This window comes from Bubalus kerabau, chromosome 7 (genome assembly GCF_029407905.1).
Source record: "Bubalus kerabau isolate K-KA32 ecotype Philippines breed swamp buffalo chromosome 7, PCC_UOA_SB_1v2, whole genome shotgun sequence".
Lineage (NCBI taxonomy): Eukaryota > Metazoa > Chordata > Mammalia > Artiodactyla > Bovidae > Bubalus > Bubalus kerabau.
In genome coordinates, this window is record NC_073630.1 from 85,088,734 (window position 1) to 85,106,933 (window position 18,200).

Here is an 18,200-nt window from a genome sequence, read left to right on the forward strand (position 1 = left end):
TATATTTCTGGTTTAAAATTTTTTCAGTGATTAACTGACTTTTTCCCGTGATCTTATAATCTTATTTCCCCATCCAAACCTATATGGGGTTCAAAGCACTGGAGAGTACATATATTTGGGGATTTTTAAGAAATATTACCTGAATTTGACTACAGTTAACATTTATCTGAAACTGGTAGGTTACACTATTAGATTAGGTATAGGTGTTTTTAAGTATAATTTAATCGTTTATATTTCATTCATGTAAAGAACATTATGCAAAAACCATATTCAAATAAATTAGTGTAATATAGGTTCATAGGCTAGTATGTGTACAAAAATAATTTCATTAACTCGATATCTGTGGCATTAATATGAATTTGCAATATTCAGAAAAATCTCCCCGGTCTGGCCCTGTACCTGCTTGATGCATTAACCAGTGTCTTCAAGCTACTTGGGTTACGGATCAGCTTGTCCAACATGTTGACAATTTCTTCGAACTTGGGCCTGCTATTTCGATCTTTCTGCCAGCAATCCAGCATTAATTGGTAGAGAGCAGCAGGGCAGTCCATGGGGCTTGGCAGACGGTAGCCTTCCTCTACGGCTTTAATCACCTGCGTAAAGTGAAAGAGAACGGGTCCCCCAACGCCACAGATTAAATACAGAATAGTTTGAGAAATTTCCCACTGCTCAGCTTGCATCCTTACTCTTACTCTTGCAATAACAACCAGCATCACTGCCTCTAACACCCTTCATTACTCCTTTTGCTGCAAAATACGATGAAAAGAAATAATAGGCTATCATACAATATAAGATAGGCTTTCCTCACTTATGATAAAGAAAATAAATGATAATCATTTTTACCTAAAATATTGATAAAGGGTGATTTATAAAATTAACTGACATAAAAGTAAATAGTTCATGCTTTATTTATCCTCACATTCTGGAATCAAATAGAGATTAACTTTTTTAGTGATTTCTCTGAAAATGTAATGTCTTTTTAATGAAAAATTACGTGTAGAACCACATTTTTTAAAATAATAGAAGCACAATTTTACTTCTAAAGAGACTTTTGGATGGCAAATGATGGATAAGTCAAAGGCTAAATTAGTACAACTGTCTCATGTATCATTTTATAATATCAAGGTCTGGCTGTTTATTATAATCTACTGTTTTCAGTCGGGAATTTGGAATGACTGTTTAGTATGTGAGCATTACAAACATCATTGATTTTAAATGCAACCACACATATGAGTATCAGTCTAATTGTGAGTTTTTTTTTAAAACAAAAACATTCTTAATGTTGCTGCTGCCATCAAACTATCTAACTCTAGAAGAGAATTGTTTATGTTATCAAACAATAATACATATGTTATTCAATGATTTAAATTCTAATATTTAAATGATACCAAAACCCAATAATGATGAGCATATTTCTCAAATCCTATTTGAATATTTTCTTAACGATTGTTAAGTGTTTGTTTCAACAAACACTTTAGATTTGACCTGACAATTAGAAAAAATAGGATTAGAATAGAGAGTTTATAAAGACAATTTTGAAAGGTTGGAGAGAAATCAGTCTTCTAATGATAAAGGAAACAGCATCTGAACAAAAGCAGGGGCAGATGGAGGAAGACAAAATGGCAGATTTCAGAGACATTTATAACACATGGGTAGAGGTGCTAGTAGAGAAAATTTTTGAGAGAAAGTAAGTTCAAGCCTTTCATGCTGGTTGATTTTTGCTGTTAATTTTAGGTAAGAACATTTATGGGGGTGGGAAATGTTGACAGGTATAATTTGGAGCTTGTTTTATTTGAAGTAAGTTTAGGCAACTGTAGATGGCAATTTGCAGGAATCTGGCTAGAGTACAGGAGATATTTGGGCTGATAATATGAATGTGAGGGTCATCAGCACTTGGTCACAGCTTGAGGTCGGGTGTAGTTTATAGCTCCTTGGGAAGGACACAAAATAAAGGTTCCTGAGAAGCACCAGTAGTTAATTAAGTTCAGGCAAAGAAATAAAAAGAACTCAAGGACTCTGAGAGTCATCTACTGCTTTAGTTGACTCAAAAAATACAAAAAGTTAAAAGGCAAATCATAGTAGAAAATATTTTAAAAATTATAAGATACAGTTAACATATCTAGTGTATTAAAATCTCACAGTATTGAGAAGTAAAATAAAAAAACAACAAATAAGAAATAGGTACTAATAAAAAATTTACAAAAGAAAAAAGTGCTAAATCAATTCTGAGAAATTATTATCACTAGTGATCAAATAAATGAATAGTAAAAATTAAAAGTGCCATTTGCACTCCTATATTTATGAAAGTTCATTAATTTGCTTATTATAAGACTCCACATTGTTTATAAGGACAATGGTTATTCTCTAATAATGTCTATGTAGCAGAATTAAATGTCTTAATAGAGTTTATATCATGAAATATTTTACTATGCAGTGAAAATAGTCATTCATATTTACATAAAACCTGATATATCTTATAATGTGCTTGTCCTCAAAGCTTGATACTAATTATGTCTACTTTTTTTTCTTTGACATCTATTTTTAAAAATTATTTTTTTTCCTTCTCTGACCATCTAGTCTTACAAGTCAAGGGTCCCCAAACTCCGGGATCTAAAGCCTGATGATCTGAGGTGGAGCTAATGTAATAATAATAGATATGAAGTGCACAATAAATGTAATGTCTTTGAATCATGCTCCCTTTTTTGTTCTCCCCCAACAACCCATACTCTAGTCCATGGAAAAATTGTCTTCCATGAAACTGGTCCCTGCTGCCAAAAAGCTTGGGGACTGCTGTTATATGTTATCATGAAATGAATAAATTAAACCAATTCCTTAGTTTTAAAGGAATTTGTAAGTTATTTGATCTGAGAAATTATTTCCAGAATATATTACTTAATTTTCTTTTCAGCTGTAATTTTATATATAGATATAATATTCTGTCTCTAAGCTAACTTAGAACTTGGCCCTGTAATTAGGTCATTGAATTTAATTCTAAATTCATCTTTAGAATGTATATTTAAAATATATTTAGTGCTATAATTTTAGATTTTATATTTGGACATTGTGCAGTTTTTGTTTTTTTTTTCCATTTTTACCTATTGTTCCTTTTATAGCTTGAGGGAGAAATGAATGGTGTTACTACTCTGGTGGTTTGTGAAAAGCTAGAAATCTACCAAAGTTCTATGTAGGCTGTTCATTTTACCATAAAATTTACAATGTATGGCCAATGAATCATAATCTAATGAATTGACTTTGTTATTATGATTATATTTCTTAATATACATGGTTGAGATGAACAAATGAAAAGATAATAAACAGATAGCCAGAATTTTTACAGACAACCTGGCACCATTTCAGACTTCTATAACTGAAATATTGTCATATGCTATGCATTTTCTTGGCACTGACATGTAAATCAATAGTCTGAACACAATTTAAAGAATGCTGCCTCTTCTTCCAATACATATGTCCCAACACTGAGCACTATTATGATAAGGCAGTAATTACCTGATGGTGACTCTGTTGGGCCCTTTCCATTATGCAAGTATCAGGGGTTTCATCTTTCAGGTACATATACCCTTTTTGGGTATGGTTTGCTTTTGCTACCCACAGAGCTCTAGCTAGTATTTACAGGTTGGAATGCCTGATCCACAAACATGAACTCACACCTAACATATCACGTAATGAGAATATCCACATCATAGTAAAGGATCTGTGAGCTTATCACATAGATAAGGATATGCTGGTAAATATTTAACAACTTTCTCTTCTTGAGGGGAATTTATAACATTGCTTTGTTGTTGTTGTTCAGTTGCTAAGTCGTATCTGACTGCTTGCACCCCATGAACTGCAGCATGCCAGGCTTCCCTGTCCTTCATTATCTCAAATTCATGTTCGTTGAGTCAGTAATGCTATCTAATCATCTCATCCTCTGTCACCTTCTCTTTTCGTCTTCAATCTTTCCCAGAATCTGGGTCTTTTCCAATGAGTCAGCTCTTCACATCAGGTGGCCAAAGTACTGGAGCTTCAGGTTCAGCATCAGTCCTTCCAATGAATATTCACGGTTGATTTCCTGCAATGAATATTCACGGTTGATTTCCTTCAGCAGGGACTGGTTTGATCTTCTTGCTGTCCAAGGGACTCTTCACTGTACCACAATTTGAAAGCATCAACTCTTCAGCGTTCAGTCTTCTTCATGGTCCAACTCTCACATCCATACATGACTACTGGAGAAACCATAAGCTTGACAATAAGCACCTTTGTTGGCAAAATAATGTCTCTGCTTTGTAATGCACTACCTTTGTCATTGCTTTTCTTGCAAGGAGCAAGTCTTTTTTTTTTTTTTTTAATTTCATGGCTGCAGTCAGTCTGCAATGATATTGAAGCCTAAGAAAATAAGATCTTCCACTGTTTCCACTTTTTCCCCTTCTGTTTGTGATGAAGTGATGGTACCAGATGACATGATCTTAGATTTTTTTTATGTTGAGTTCTAAGCCAGTTTTTACACTCTCCTCTTTCACCTTCATCCAGAGGCTCTTTAGTTCCTCTTCACTTTTGCCATTAGAGTGGGATCATCTACATATCTGAGATTGTTTATATTTCTCCAGGTAATCTTCACTCTCCACTTCACTTCATTCAGCCTGGCATTTCACATGATGTCTCTGCATAGAAGTTAAATATGCAGGGTGACAATGTACAACCTTGAAATATTCCTTTCCCAATTTTGAACCAGTCAGTTGTTCCAAGTCCGGTTCTAATTGTCATTTCTTGTCCTGAATGCAGGTTTCTCAGGAGACAGGTAAGGTGGTCTGGTACTTCAACTCTTTAAGGATTTTCCACAGTTTGTTATGATCCACAACAAAGGCTTTCACATAGTCAATGAAGCAGAAGGGTTTTTTTTTTTGTGTTTTTTTTTGTTTTTTTTAAGTTTCCTTGCTTTTTCTATGATACAATGGATGTTGGCAATTCGATCTCTGGTTCCTCTGCCCTTTCTAAATCCAGTTTGAACATGTGGTAGTTCTTGGTTCATGTATTGTTGAAGTCTGGATTGAAGAATTTTGAGCCTAACCTTACTAGCATTTAAAATGAGTGCAATTGTCCGGTAGTTTGTACATTCTTTGGCAGTGCCCTTCTTTTGGATTGAAATGAAAACTGACCTTTTCCAGTCCTGTAACCACTGCTGAGTTTTCCAAATTTTCTAGCATATTGAGTGCAAAAATTTAACAGCATCATCTTTTAGGATTTGAAATAGCTCATCTGGAATTCCATCACCTCGACTAGCTTTGTTCATAGTAATGCTTCCTAAGGTCCACTTGACTTCATACTCCAGGATGTGTGGCTCTAGGTGAGTGACCACAGAATTGTGGTTAACTGGGTCACTAAGACTATTTTTGTATAGTTCTTCTATGTATTCTTCCCACCTTTTCTTACTCTCTTCTACTTCTGTCAGGTCCATGCCATTTCTGTCCTTTATTGAGCCCATCTTTCCATGAAATGTTCCTTTGGTATCTCCCATCTTCTTGAAGAGATCTCTAGTCTTTTTTATTCTACTGTTTTCCTGTTTCTTTGTATTTTTCATTTAAGAAGGCTTTCTTATCTCTCTGTGCTATTCTCTGGAACTTTGCATTCAGTTGGTTATTTCTTTCCCTTTTTCCTTTGCCTTTCACTTCTCTTCTTTTCTCAGCTATTTTTAAGCCTCATCAGACAACCACTTTGCCTTTTTACATTTCTTTTTCTTGGGGATGGTTTTGATCACTGCCTCCTATACAATGTTATGAACTTCCAACCATAGTTTTTCAGGCACTCTGTCTATCAGATCTAATCCCTTGAATCTACTTGTCACTTCCACTGTATAATTGTAAGGGAGTTGATTTAGGTCATACCTGGGAATGAAACTTCACTGTTGCTCAGATAGTAAAGAATCTGTCTGCAATGCAGGAGACCAGGCTCGATACCTGGGTCAGGAAGATCCTCTGGAGAAGGGAATGGCAACCCACTCCAGTACTCTTGCCTGGGGATTCCCACGGACAGAAGAGCCTGGCAGGCTACAGTCTGTGGGATTGCAAAGAGTCAGACATGATTGAGCAACTAACACTCCAAACTCCTGAATGGCCTAGTGGTTTTCCCTACTTTTTAAAATTTAAGTCTGAATTTTGCAATAAGGAGCTCATGATCTGAGCCATAATAAGCTGCAGGTCTTGTTTTTACTGACTGTATAGAGCTTCTCCATCTTTGCCTGCAAATAATATAATGAATCAAATATTTTCTTACTTGTCTGATATAAACACTTCCTCTATTCAGCTGCAAGCTACCAACACAATCTCATTCAGGTGGAAATGTTCTGAAAATTCTCTGTTATGTGCTGGTTCCAGCAACCATTATACATAGTTCATTATCCAGAAGCAACAAACCTCACAGAATGCTGGAAGACTTTTAAAGGCACCACTGAAGCACAAACATGGAGGCAACATTTTGATAGGATTAGGTGTCATTATTCAGGATGCAGTTTATGTATTGAATCAGAAATTTATACATTGTTCTTTATTCCCAGTGACTCTTGCTAGGTGACAACAGGTTATAGATGTGACCCAGGGCACTCTGGACTATCTGTGACCAGGTAGAAGCACAAGACAAGAGGTGTCTTTCACCATGATGGCCAAGGTTATTGATACTGAAGAGCAGGAAGCACTGGAACTGCTTTCACACAGTTGGGGCAAGGAGAAATTTATGTGGACCCCAGGTAAAACTCTAAAGGGCTCTCTTGTTACTTCTTTATAACAACTGTGAACAGAAAATGCTTACCTCCAAGAATGAAAGATTGATTCAGCCTACCAGTTAAGCCACCATGATTTGCCAGGTTGTTGGTGATGGGAAGTCAGAATGGATGCTGGAGGAGGGAGAGGTTAAGAACTATATGAGGTCCTGAGATCAGCTGAGGGGCTACAGTTTGGTCTGTAATTTGCCTTTTCTGAATTTTCCTTCAGAAAGAAAAGCCTACAGAATCATGGAACAGATGCTTCTGGAACTCATGTGGAAAAGTTGCTTCGTGTTGCAAAAAAAGTGGAGCATGGCAACCACAAAAATCTGTCTCACATATCTTCATCTGCAGGCATGGTAACTGACCTACAGACCTTAACCCTAACACCTCTAAAATTCATCATCATGTTATACCAAGGCCATAGTCTGTGTAGACTGAAAGTGAAAGTTGCTCAGTCATGTCTGACTCTTTGTGATCCCATGGATTATATAGTTCACAGAATTCTCCAGGCCAGAATATTGGAGTGGGTAGCCTTTTCCTTCTCCAGGGGCTCTTCCTAACCCAGGGATTGAACCCAGGTCTCCAGCATTGCAGGCAGATTCTTTACCAGATGAGCCACAGGGAAGCCCAAGAATACTGGTGTGGGGAGTGTATCCCTTCTCCAGTGGATTTTCCTGACCCAGGAATCAAACCGGTGTCTCCTGCATTGCAGGTGGATTTTTTTTTTTTTTTTTATTAACTGAGCTATCAGGAAAGCCCTTGTATAGATTACTCCCAATTACTGAATATGCTACTGCTAAGATAGACACATTCCTATGAGACTCCTACAACAGCCAGTGTTGGCTTGGGGACTCCTTGGCAGCCTTAGCAACCTCTCTTAGAAGTACACTTTGGTCTCAGATGCTGACCTCCACCATCCTTCCTCTGATCTCTATCTGGGACCAGATTTGCATCACAGTCTGACATCTCTCCCAGCTTCCTCTCATCCTTTCCTCTTTTTCCTCACAAGCACTCCCTTTAAGAATACAATGTATAAGGAGTTCCCTTTTGACATAGGCTTCTTGGAGGATCTAAACTATTCCAGGCATTATATAATAGATTGTTGTTGTTCAGTCACCAAGTCGTCTCTGACTCTTTGCAATCCCATGGACTGCAACACACCAGGGTTCTCTGTCCCTTACCAACTCCTGGAGTTTGCCCAAGTTTATATCCATTGAACTGGAGATATCATAGGTACTAAGATGCAAAATATATGTACATTATCTGCACTCATTTTTAACACATATCTGCAAAATAAGAATTAATACACATTTTATAAGTGAAACATGTGACATTCCAGAAGGTTAACCACTGCACACATTCACACAGGTAACAAGTGGCTGTGGGAAGACTCACATCTAAGTCTCTCTGGCATGCAATTATGTAGATCTTTCTATCTAAGTGCTGAGTCACTCTACTGAAATGAGAAATTATTACCTCCCCAGAAAATAATTTGGGACAAGTATGGATATTACTGGGACTTCCCTGGTGGCTCAGACGATAAAGTGTCTGCCTACAATCCGGGAGACGTGGGTTCAATCCCTGGGTTGGGAAGAGTCAGACTTCTTCCACCAAAAGAAAAAAATTAATATCCAGAATTAAAATGAGCTATTTTGAAAGACAGTGCATTCTTCATCACAGGAGATGTGAAAGTGTAGGCTGGGTAAGTGAGTGGCAGGAAATCGGTAGGGAAACGTCAAGCATCAGCATGAGCTCTGAAGAATTAGGTTCTACATAGACTGTGAATGCTTCTGTTGCTTGGTATTTACTCGAACCTTCACAGATGAGTCCTTCATAGATACGAAGCTCCTCCAAAGTAAATGGAGTTTAATAATATATTCCTGGAAATTATCTCAAATGCCATAGAAATAGTTTCATATAGACTAATTTTTTTACCCTAGTATTTCTTCCCTGTTTCCAATAGCTATTAAAAAAGTATCAAGTGTATCTTTTTCTTCATACATCAATCTGAGAGAATTCCAGAGATTAGAAAGATCTTAGAAATCTGTTCAAATCCATTTCCTTTATAATCACTGAAGCTTACCAAGAGCTATCAAATCAAAGATTATTCTATTCTTTCAATTTATGATTTTTGTTTTAGTTGTTTTTAAAAAGCAAGGTATAGAAATTTTAGACTGATATTTGTTTATGTCTCACTTTTTCCCAAAGGGTAGGAATTTCCATGAAGTTACCTACCAGTCCCTAAACTAATGAATTGCATCCAAAGGCAGCGTTATCCTTAGAAGAGCAATAATCATTTGTCCAATAGACTCATTGAGACCAAGAATAATTTGCTCAAATTATTGATAATTTGTCAAATCTTGGTAATTTGGAGTATTTGGGTGAGAACTAAACTTCTCATACTTCAGTTAATTACAGTATGCTGTATGTTACCATAAACTATTCTTTTTTGTTTTGCCATTAAAAACTTCAGCAATGCTGTATACATATACACACATCATTCTATCCCATCAGAAACTGAAACAAACAAAAAATTGAAAGAGAAAGGGAGGCACATCTAGTACAAGGTGAGTTCACATCCTTTGGAAGTCAAAGATATTTGTCACCTTAAAGGTATGATTTAGGCTAACAGAAATGGTATTAGAAATCTGAATGAGAGAATAGCATTGGAACATGTATACTACCATATGTAAAATAGATGATCCAGTGCAAGTTTAATGCATGAAGCAGGGCACTCAAAGCTGGTGCCCTGGGACAAGCCAGAGTTTGGGGTGGGGAGGGAGGTAGGAGAGGGGTTCAGGATGGTGGGACAAATGTGCACCCAATGGCTGATTCATGTTGATGTATGGCAAAAAAATCACAATATTTTAAGGCAATTATCCTCCAATTAAAATAATTAATTAAAATTTAAAAAAAACCCACTTAAAAATTTTTAAAAATGTATTGCTTAAATAAGTTTTTAAAACACTTTATAACTTATGTGCTTAGTATACACTATGTATTCATTTTGTTTTTCAGTTGCTAAGTCATGTCCTACTCTGCAACCCATGGATTGCAGCACTCCAGGCTTCCCTGTCCTTCATCAACTCCCTGAGTTTGCTCAAACTCATGTCCATTGAGTTCATGTGGCCATCCATCCATCTCATCCTCTTTCACCCCCTTCTCCTCCTGCCTTCAATATTTCCCAGTATCAGGGTCTTTCCCAATGAGTAAAAGAGATTGTCACTAAATATAAAAATGCAACACACATCCTCTTATTTTGTTCCAAGTTCTGAAAAATGTTGACATTTAAAATGTTTGTTGTAAATAAGGAAGCTTCTACTGACAACAGGATATAATCTTAGCTTCCCAAACTTGAATCAGAGTTCATGGTCTGATATTTACCTAAACTCATATTCGTCATCTTAGCTGATTTTTATTATATGTTGTCATGGCTGTTCTCTGATGATGGAGGCAATCCTAAATCAAAAGAAACCTACTGCAGCATTCTGTCTCCCTGACACAGCAGAAGGGCTCCTCTGAGAGATTTAGATTATTCTGCATGTCTTGGTAATGTAACATTTTCATGGTAGCAAAGCCCTTTTAGAATCAGACAATATCTAGAATGCAGAGATGATAGAAAAGATCATTTAAAACTGACAAATCAGTACTTCTATTTTGCTTTCTGAGAATCATTTTTCAAAAGAAATATTCAGTGATCGTGGTTTTCAAATATAGTAGTTCTGTCATGTTTCTTGGATACAAATTTTTATAAGAAATTGAGGCATACCAAACTTAATATTTAACTTGCTGAGAAAATGCAAGACATGTGTTGGACATTCTATTAAAGGCAGACATTTTAAAAAGATCTTTAATTGTATAGTAATTTTCTGTAGGTTCTTAGAAAACCCAACCAAAGCCAAAATATTAGCTTTTATTTTTATTGTGTTCTGAAAATATTACATTAGCACTTCCTTGTATCTTCTAAATAGTTTTAAATAAAGTTATCTGAAAAAGTATCAAGACTATCTAATGGCTGCAAACAGGAAAAATATCTTTTCCCAATCCTTCACACCTCTTTGTTTCTATGTCCTTTTCCATGTAAATTTAGATTGTCCATTCACAACGAGTTGATTATGGGAACTGGACTGATCCTCTGATTATGGGATTGGACAATGGAATGTGCAGGCTGAAGTGCAATTGGGCTTATTCTCACCCTTCAGTCACCTGGCAAATGAGCTCATATCTAGGCTAGCCTGCTGGTCTCTGATAGAAGATGAGGGCCATGTGGAACAGAGCCAGGGTGTACCAGTATATATCAACCAGTCCACAGGACATGAGCAAGCCCAGTCCAGATCAACAGAAACACATATGAGCTTTCACATAACATAATATTCTACTTTGATCTACCATATTTGTGACAGATAAAGCTATGTCAGGCATGATGGTCAATAATGTGAATAATAATGCTACATATATTATACACATATTTCAGTTCAGTTCAGTTCAGTCACTCAGTCGTGTCCTACTCTTTGCGACCCCATGAACTGCAGCACTCCAGGCCTCCCTGTTCATCACCAACTCCCGGAGTCCACCCAAACCCATGTCCATTGAGTAGGTGATGCCATCCAACCATCTCATCCTCTGTCATCCCCTTCTCCTCCTGCCCTCAATCTTTCCCAGCATCAGGGTCTTTTCAAATGAATCAGCTCTTCGCATCAGGTGGCCAAAGTATTGGAGTTTCAGCTTTAACATCGGTCCTTCCAGTGAACAGCCAGGACTGATCTCCTTTAGGATGGACTGGTTGGATCTCCTTGCAGTCCAAGGGACTCTCAAGTCATCTCCAACACCACAGTTCAAAAGCATCAATTCTTTGCTGCTCAGCTTTCTTTATAGGCCAACTCTCACATCCATACATGATCACTGGAAAAACCATAGCCTTGACTAGATGGACCTTTGTTGGCAAAGTAATGTCTCTCTGCTTTTTAATATGCTGTCTAGGTTGGTCATAACTTTCCTTCCAAGGAGTAAGTGTCTTTTAATTTCATGGCTGCAATTACCATCTGCAGTGATTTTGGAGCCCAGAAAAATAAAGTCAGCCACTGTTTCCCCATCTATTTGCCATGAAGTGATGGGACTGGAGGCCATGATCTTAATTTTCTGAATGTTGACATATTTGGGAAGGACTAAAAATAATTTCGAGTGACAAATCAGAATTAAATATATCTCAAGAGTGAGAAGGAGCTATAACACCAAATAGGGATAAATGTTTTCCTCGAGAGAAGGGAGCAGCCTTGCTGGCATAACAGAATGAAATACTTTCATAAAGACTAAAGGAAACAGTGGCATTGAAATGAGCCTTGAGAGAAGTCCAAAGCCAAACCATATGTTTCAAGTTAGCATTAGACATTTATCTGGAGAGTGTAGCAAATAGCAAAATAGGTCTGGTTTCTGTCTAGACTAGATTAATCCATAGTAATTATTACATACTGAATTTAATATTTTATATTCAGTTAGAAGACTGATTCAATTGGAAACAATGTGGAGGTTAGGTATAAAATTTTGGAGAGCCAAGCTGAAACTTCTGGCATAACTTATATTTTTGTGGCCTAAAGAAAGTCATTTAATCTCTCCAGTGTATTAACTGGGAAATGGATAATATGCCTCTGATTGATTGCTAAACATGCAATGATTTCATCACTTTGGCCACAGTCCTGGCCCTAAAATCATAAAGTTGATGACAGTAGATGACATTTTCTCTCAAATTTAGAGAAACATAAAAGTCAGCATCCCTTCTTTGCTTGACTAAGTCAAGCAAACAGGGCACAAAGAAAACTAGTTGTAGCACTGTAGATGACAAAAAGAAAGGGAGAATCATTGCCTTGCAGTATGCTTGCTGAGAGGCAGGAATCAATCAGCTTAATTTCCTATTGCTATCCAAGAAGAATGATGTTAAATATTTCTTGAGAAAGCCAGAGGGCGACCTTGACTTCTCATCTAGGGAATCTGAAGGAGGCAGACTGGCTAGAGCAGCACTGAAGAGGGATTCTTTACCAGCTGAGCCAATAGGGAAGCCCAAGAATACTGGAATGGGTAGTCTATCCCTTCTCCAGCAGATCTTCCTGACCCAGGAATTGAACCGTGTTCTCTTGCATTCAGGCAGATTCTTTACCAGATGAACTACCACGGAAGCCCAGGACAGCCTGCAATAGTACCTAAAAGAGGGGACACTGGTAGAACAACCAACAAGAATGTGCTGTCCTCTGGTGAAGCAGACATATGTGAGGCATCATAAGAGGCTATGAGGTGGAGAGCAGGCAGTAAGTATGGGAATTCTTGGATATCAGCTGGAATACAACGATCTCGCAGAGAGGATGGCAAAAATCTGACAATTCTTGCTTCCCAATCTCCCTTCCCAATCTTCCTACCTGGTGTCAGGCTGACCCTGTCGTTATAGAATACACTTTGAAATGGATGTAGGATTGACTTTGATTTAGACTGGGCTTGGATTTTTTTATCTGAAAGTGAATCTTAATTACTAGCATGGTACTGCTGATTCACCAAAATGCAGCTGGAGAGCTACAGTACCTGTGTAATAATCCCTAAAGGCATAGGAGAGGGAGACTTTAGAAAGCATGGACAAAAGAAATAATTGGGGAAAAAAAGAAATGTTTTAAATCATCATGGTGATTTATTGAGCTAAGCTTGTTCATTATGTTTTTTTTTCTACAAAGAAGTAATGAGCTATTAGTTGTTAAATCATTTAAAACAGTATAGGCATAGAGTATTGTTTTTGTTTTTGATACAGTAAGGACTTAATACTTGTTAGCTTTTATAATTGTTTATTTGAATAAAAATATCAAATTTCAATGTGATTCAAAATAGAAAGGGCTGTATGGAATGTTAACAATGGAAAATTACAAAGGAAAAGACCAGAGAGTCATATGTCAGACATCATTCTGAACCTGAATAGAAGATTCTTTTCTGGGGTCTTTAATTCCAGGATTCTATTATTTTAAGCTTGAATTATTTCTCCATATGGGAAAAAAAGCAGCTTTTTTTTTTTTTTTTACTTTTTACAAAATTAAACAGACAATATAACTCTTCATCTATTTTTAAATGTAAAGAAACATAGATTATTTCTTTTTACTCTCTAAGAGCATCCACTGTTAAATCAATATCATTCATCCTTTTCATATGGAGTATTAGCTCCTTTTATCAAGCACATGTCATAAAAACTTGCCTGTCAGTATTCATTCTTTGATGGCTCTTTCTTCATTTTTGCAAATGATACTGACATGAAATGAGTGAAACATCAGGATAGTATAGCTTGAACTGTCCTGGCAAGGGACTATGCTTTTATATAACAATAACTTGCTTTCCTTTGTGCTAACTTATTTTGAGATTTTGTATAAAGGATTTTAACAACAACAGAACAGACCAGAGGTTAAGCAAAAATCATTTCACTTTTTTAAGCACCTGTCATTTTCAGAAATACACATATATATATACACATATACACACTTATATTTGTGTGTGTGTGTGTGTGTGTATAAAAATCGCATGACTCAGAGAACTATATCTCATTTCAAATTTTAAGGGGACTAGTTTTGTACTTACATCTTGGTTGGTCATCTCCCAGTAGGGTCTTTCTCCATAAGATACAACCTCCCACATCACGATTCCATAGCTCCAGACATCACTCGCAGAAGTAAACTTTCGAAAAGCTATAGCTTCTGGGGCAGTCCATCTGATTGGAATTTTGCCTCCCTAAAATTGAAAAAGAATAAAAAAATTCCCACATACTTCAAATGTATCTAAGGATACTTCTGCCTCACTGAAAAGATGTAGAAAGAGATGTAGCATTTTTAAGTGAATCTGTTTGACAGCATGCAGTCTCCTTTCACATATCTCAAGCCCATAAGCACTTGTAGACTGACTACTAATTGGCTGTCCAGAAGCCTTCTAGTTTAAATTCTGTCTGACTGCTGGAACATATACAGGACCCACATCTCAATTACAGTATCAGGATGGCAACTTTAAGTGGGGAAAGCAGGCAGTAAGGCAAATCAATAAAGTATACTTTCATGACTTGCTAACAGAAAGTAAAGGACTCAAATTCCCAGAGTATCACTTTTTCCTTTAATATAGGGATTGTAAATAGAAATTCTTGATTGCTGAATGCAATCCTGAGAAGTTTCAGAGTTAATAAGACAAGCATGAAAATCAGATATATTAAAAAAAAAAAAAAACGTAGTTATACTTTGTCCTGACACTGTGCAATTTATTTTAGACTTGATTTCTCTTATTTTTTGTTGTCATACTTCTGTGTGTATTTGATCAAACTGACTATTTTTAAAAGTAAAAGGCAAGTATCTAAATTAGAGTCAACCAAATTAAAAATTATTAAAATTAGACTATGGTGGAACACTCACAAGGTTATCAAGTTTGGGTCTTTACATGATAAAAACTATGATTTGGTAAGTTTTCTCTTAGTTTACAAAATAGACAATTATATATCTCACCCATTTCAGTGTAAACTCTTTTCTCTTAAGTTTTCAAAGAAGGAAAATCCATGCAACCAAATATTTCATCTATAAGCAAATATACCTTAAAATAGAGACTGAGAGAGAGAAAAATGTGGGTTTTAAATATTTTCTTGGAAGAAACTAAAATATGTATTCCTGTTTTGCAGGAAGAAAAAAATTTAATTTACCTACTAAAAAAATGGGACTTAAATTGCTCTTTATGAACCAAAGTTTCAAGACATATGAAGAAATAACAATTTCATGTAATGATTGAAATTTCTGTGAGTTGACTTTAATTTAAATTATTCAAGCTAATTTTGAATTATTTGCTCCTTATAAACATGATAATACCACTTTAAGAAGACTCTCCTGAAACATACTTTTGTTAATTAAATATTCACAGGCAAGATCACATCATTAGGCCAACTAGGTGGCATTGGGATGGCCTATATTACATATTTTATTATATGTATTATTATATACGTGTACATACACATATGTATACATAATAATATATGTGTTAACATATATAATAATATATGTATACATAAATAGTTATTCAGTCGTGTCTGACTCGTTGCGACCCCATGTGGTATAGCAGCCCACCCCGCTCCTCTGTCCATGGACTTCTCCAGGCAAGAATACTAGAGTGGGTTGCCATTCTCCAAGGGATCTTTCTGATCCAGGGATTGAACCCAGGTCTGCATGGCAGCCAGATTATTTACCTTCTGAGCCACCAGGGAAGCCCTTATGATATCTCTTCAAATTGCAATTTGTTGATTATTTTAAACTTCAGCCTGGAAGTTTTCTCCTGGTCCTCTGACCATCATATTGTATATCAGTATTATCTGAAGTTCCCTCACTGACTCATCTCTCAGTATATGGATTTTCCACAAAGTGTAACCATACCCCATTTCGAGGAGTAAATCTTGAGGGCCTCATCTTTGGCTTCCTTCCCCCTCCTTCTCCACTAGCATAACACATTTACACAGATCTTGACAAATTCACTTTATACATTTATTAATAACTAAGACACCAACCAACCATACTGGGAACAGATTTTTCTATAAACTCAATCTTGTTTAGGCCAAGTTTATTAAGTGTAACTCTAATCCCAGGAGAATCCCTACTTGAGGTTTCAGTTAACAGAAGTAATGACAATAATAATTAGGTCTAGAACACAGGAAAATCCCACTAATTAATTTATTGATTTATTAGGCTGACCAATGGAAAGTTTTGTTTGCTTAGGTAAGTTACTCTTGATCTTAAGCATAGTGTAATCCTAATGATCCATAAATCACAACACAATGAAAAAAAAACAGCCTTATAATCTAAAGTAGACTAAAACAAGTAATTTTAAAGCATTGAATTAAATTAGAAAATGTGAACATTTAGCATAAGCGATGTCAAAAGTATTCTGTATTGAAACAAAAGTTAACAACATTGTATATATAGTGAAAAAGATATAATGATAAATTCCTGCCTTCATAAGATGTTTAAACATTGAGGATGTTTTGATGACCTTCAAAAGATTTAGAACAAGTTTAGTTTATTATAAGGCATTAAAACTCAAGAAATGCAGTACATAGACTGCCCAGGAAATTCTGTTCCATCATTACCCATAGTTTTCTACAGAAAGAACTGTCAATTGTATTACAATGATTCAGGAAGCAATTACTTTGCTGGAAAAGGGTGTTGATTTATGCTCATTTTGACAATATGATTTAGTGACCAATTTTCCATAGAAGCTGGCTTAACAGTTTACATGGTATAAAAGAAAAGCAATTAGGCATTAAAATACTTCCAGTAAATCAAAACTTTCTGAAGGAATAGCTCTTTTATTCCCTATCATGTGAATATTTAGAATTTTATATTCTAAATATAATATTTATATTTAGATATTTAGATATTTCTATACTTGTTTTATACATGAACAAGTATATATACACATGAACCCTATATATAGGGTTTATGCTAAAGGACTGATGTTGAAGCTGAAACTCCAATACTTTGGCCACCTCATGTGAAAAGTTGACTCACTGGAAAAGACCCTGATGCTGGGAGGGATTGGGGGCAGGAGGAGAAGGGGACGACAGAGGATGAGATGGCTGGATGGCATCACTGACTCAATGGACATGAGTTTGGGTGAACTCCGGGAGATGGTGATGGACAGGGAGGCCTGGCGTGCTGCGATTCATGGGGTCACAAAGAGTCGGACACAACAGAGCAACTGAACTGACTGAAATGCTATACATGTTTACATATTCACATACAAAGCATATTAATATATTCAGATACATAATATGAGCACATATTAAATGCATACATATATTGTATGTTAATATATGTATATATTTATTACTTTTAATACAGGACATTCTTTAACTTTTACATTTAATACTCTATATTATTTTTATCAGTTGTATCGACTCTGAACCCAAACTTTTTATTTTCAGTATCTGTAGAAAAAAAATAAACAATTAAGACTCATTACATGAATACTTAGCTTATCTAAGTTTAATATTTGAATTTTCTGACATCTAACAAGGAAATTATTTGGACTTTTTTAGCCACCCTCTCTGTTTCCTCCCTCTTTCTTCCTATATTGGAGGAACTTCTTTTTCTTTTGGCTATTTCTTTTAAAATCTTTAAATATTCAATGTCTCCAGTGTAGTATTTCAGAAGGCATTCTGTTAGATCTTACCCTTGTGGTGTAGGCTGCCTCAGGATCATCTTCCAGTACCCTGGAAAGCCCAAAGTCAGACACTTTGCACACAAGGTTACTGTTGATTAAGATGTTTCTGGCAGCAAGGTCTCTATGCACGTAGCCCATGTCGGAAAGGTATTTCATTCCTGCAGCGATGCCTCTCAGCATGCCAACCAGCTGGATCACAGTGAACTGCCCGTCATTTTTCTGTAAAGATTATACAGAAATA

The 18,200-nt window shown here is 36.1% G+C and overlaps 1 protein-coding gene across 1 annotated transcript in view; it reads right to left on the reverse strand.

Moving 5' to 3' along the window:
• The window catches only part of EPHA5 (EPH receptor A5), a 99,598-nt gene that overhangs the window by 10,840 nt on the left and 70,558 nt on the right, over positions 1–18,200 (reverse strand). Inside the window, exons 7-9 of the mRNA XM_055587405.1 lie at positions 17,969–18,178; positions 14,357–14,506; positions 400–593 (exon numbers count right to left, since the gene is read on the reverse strand). Coding sequence (XP_055443380.1) covers positions 400–593; positions 14,357–14,506; positions 17,969–18,178 — 554 coding nt within the window. The remainder of the gene's footprint in view (positions 1–399; positions 594–14,356; positions 14,507–17,968; positions 18,179–18,200) is intronic.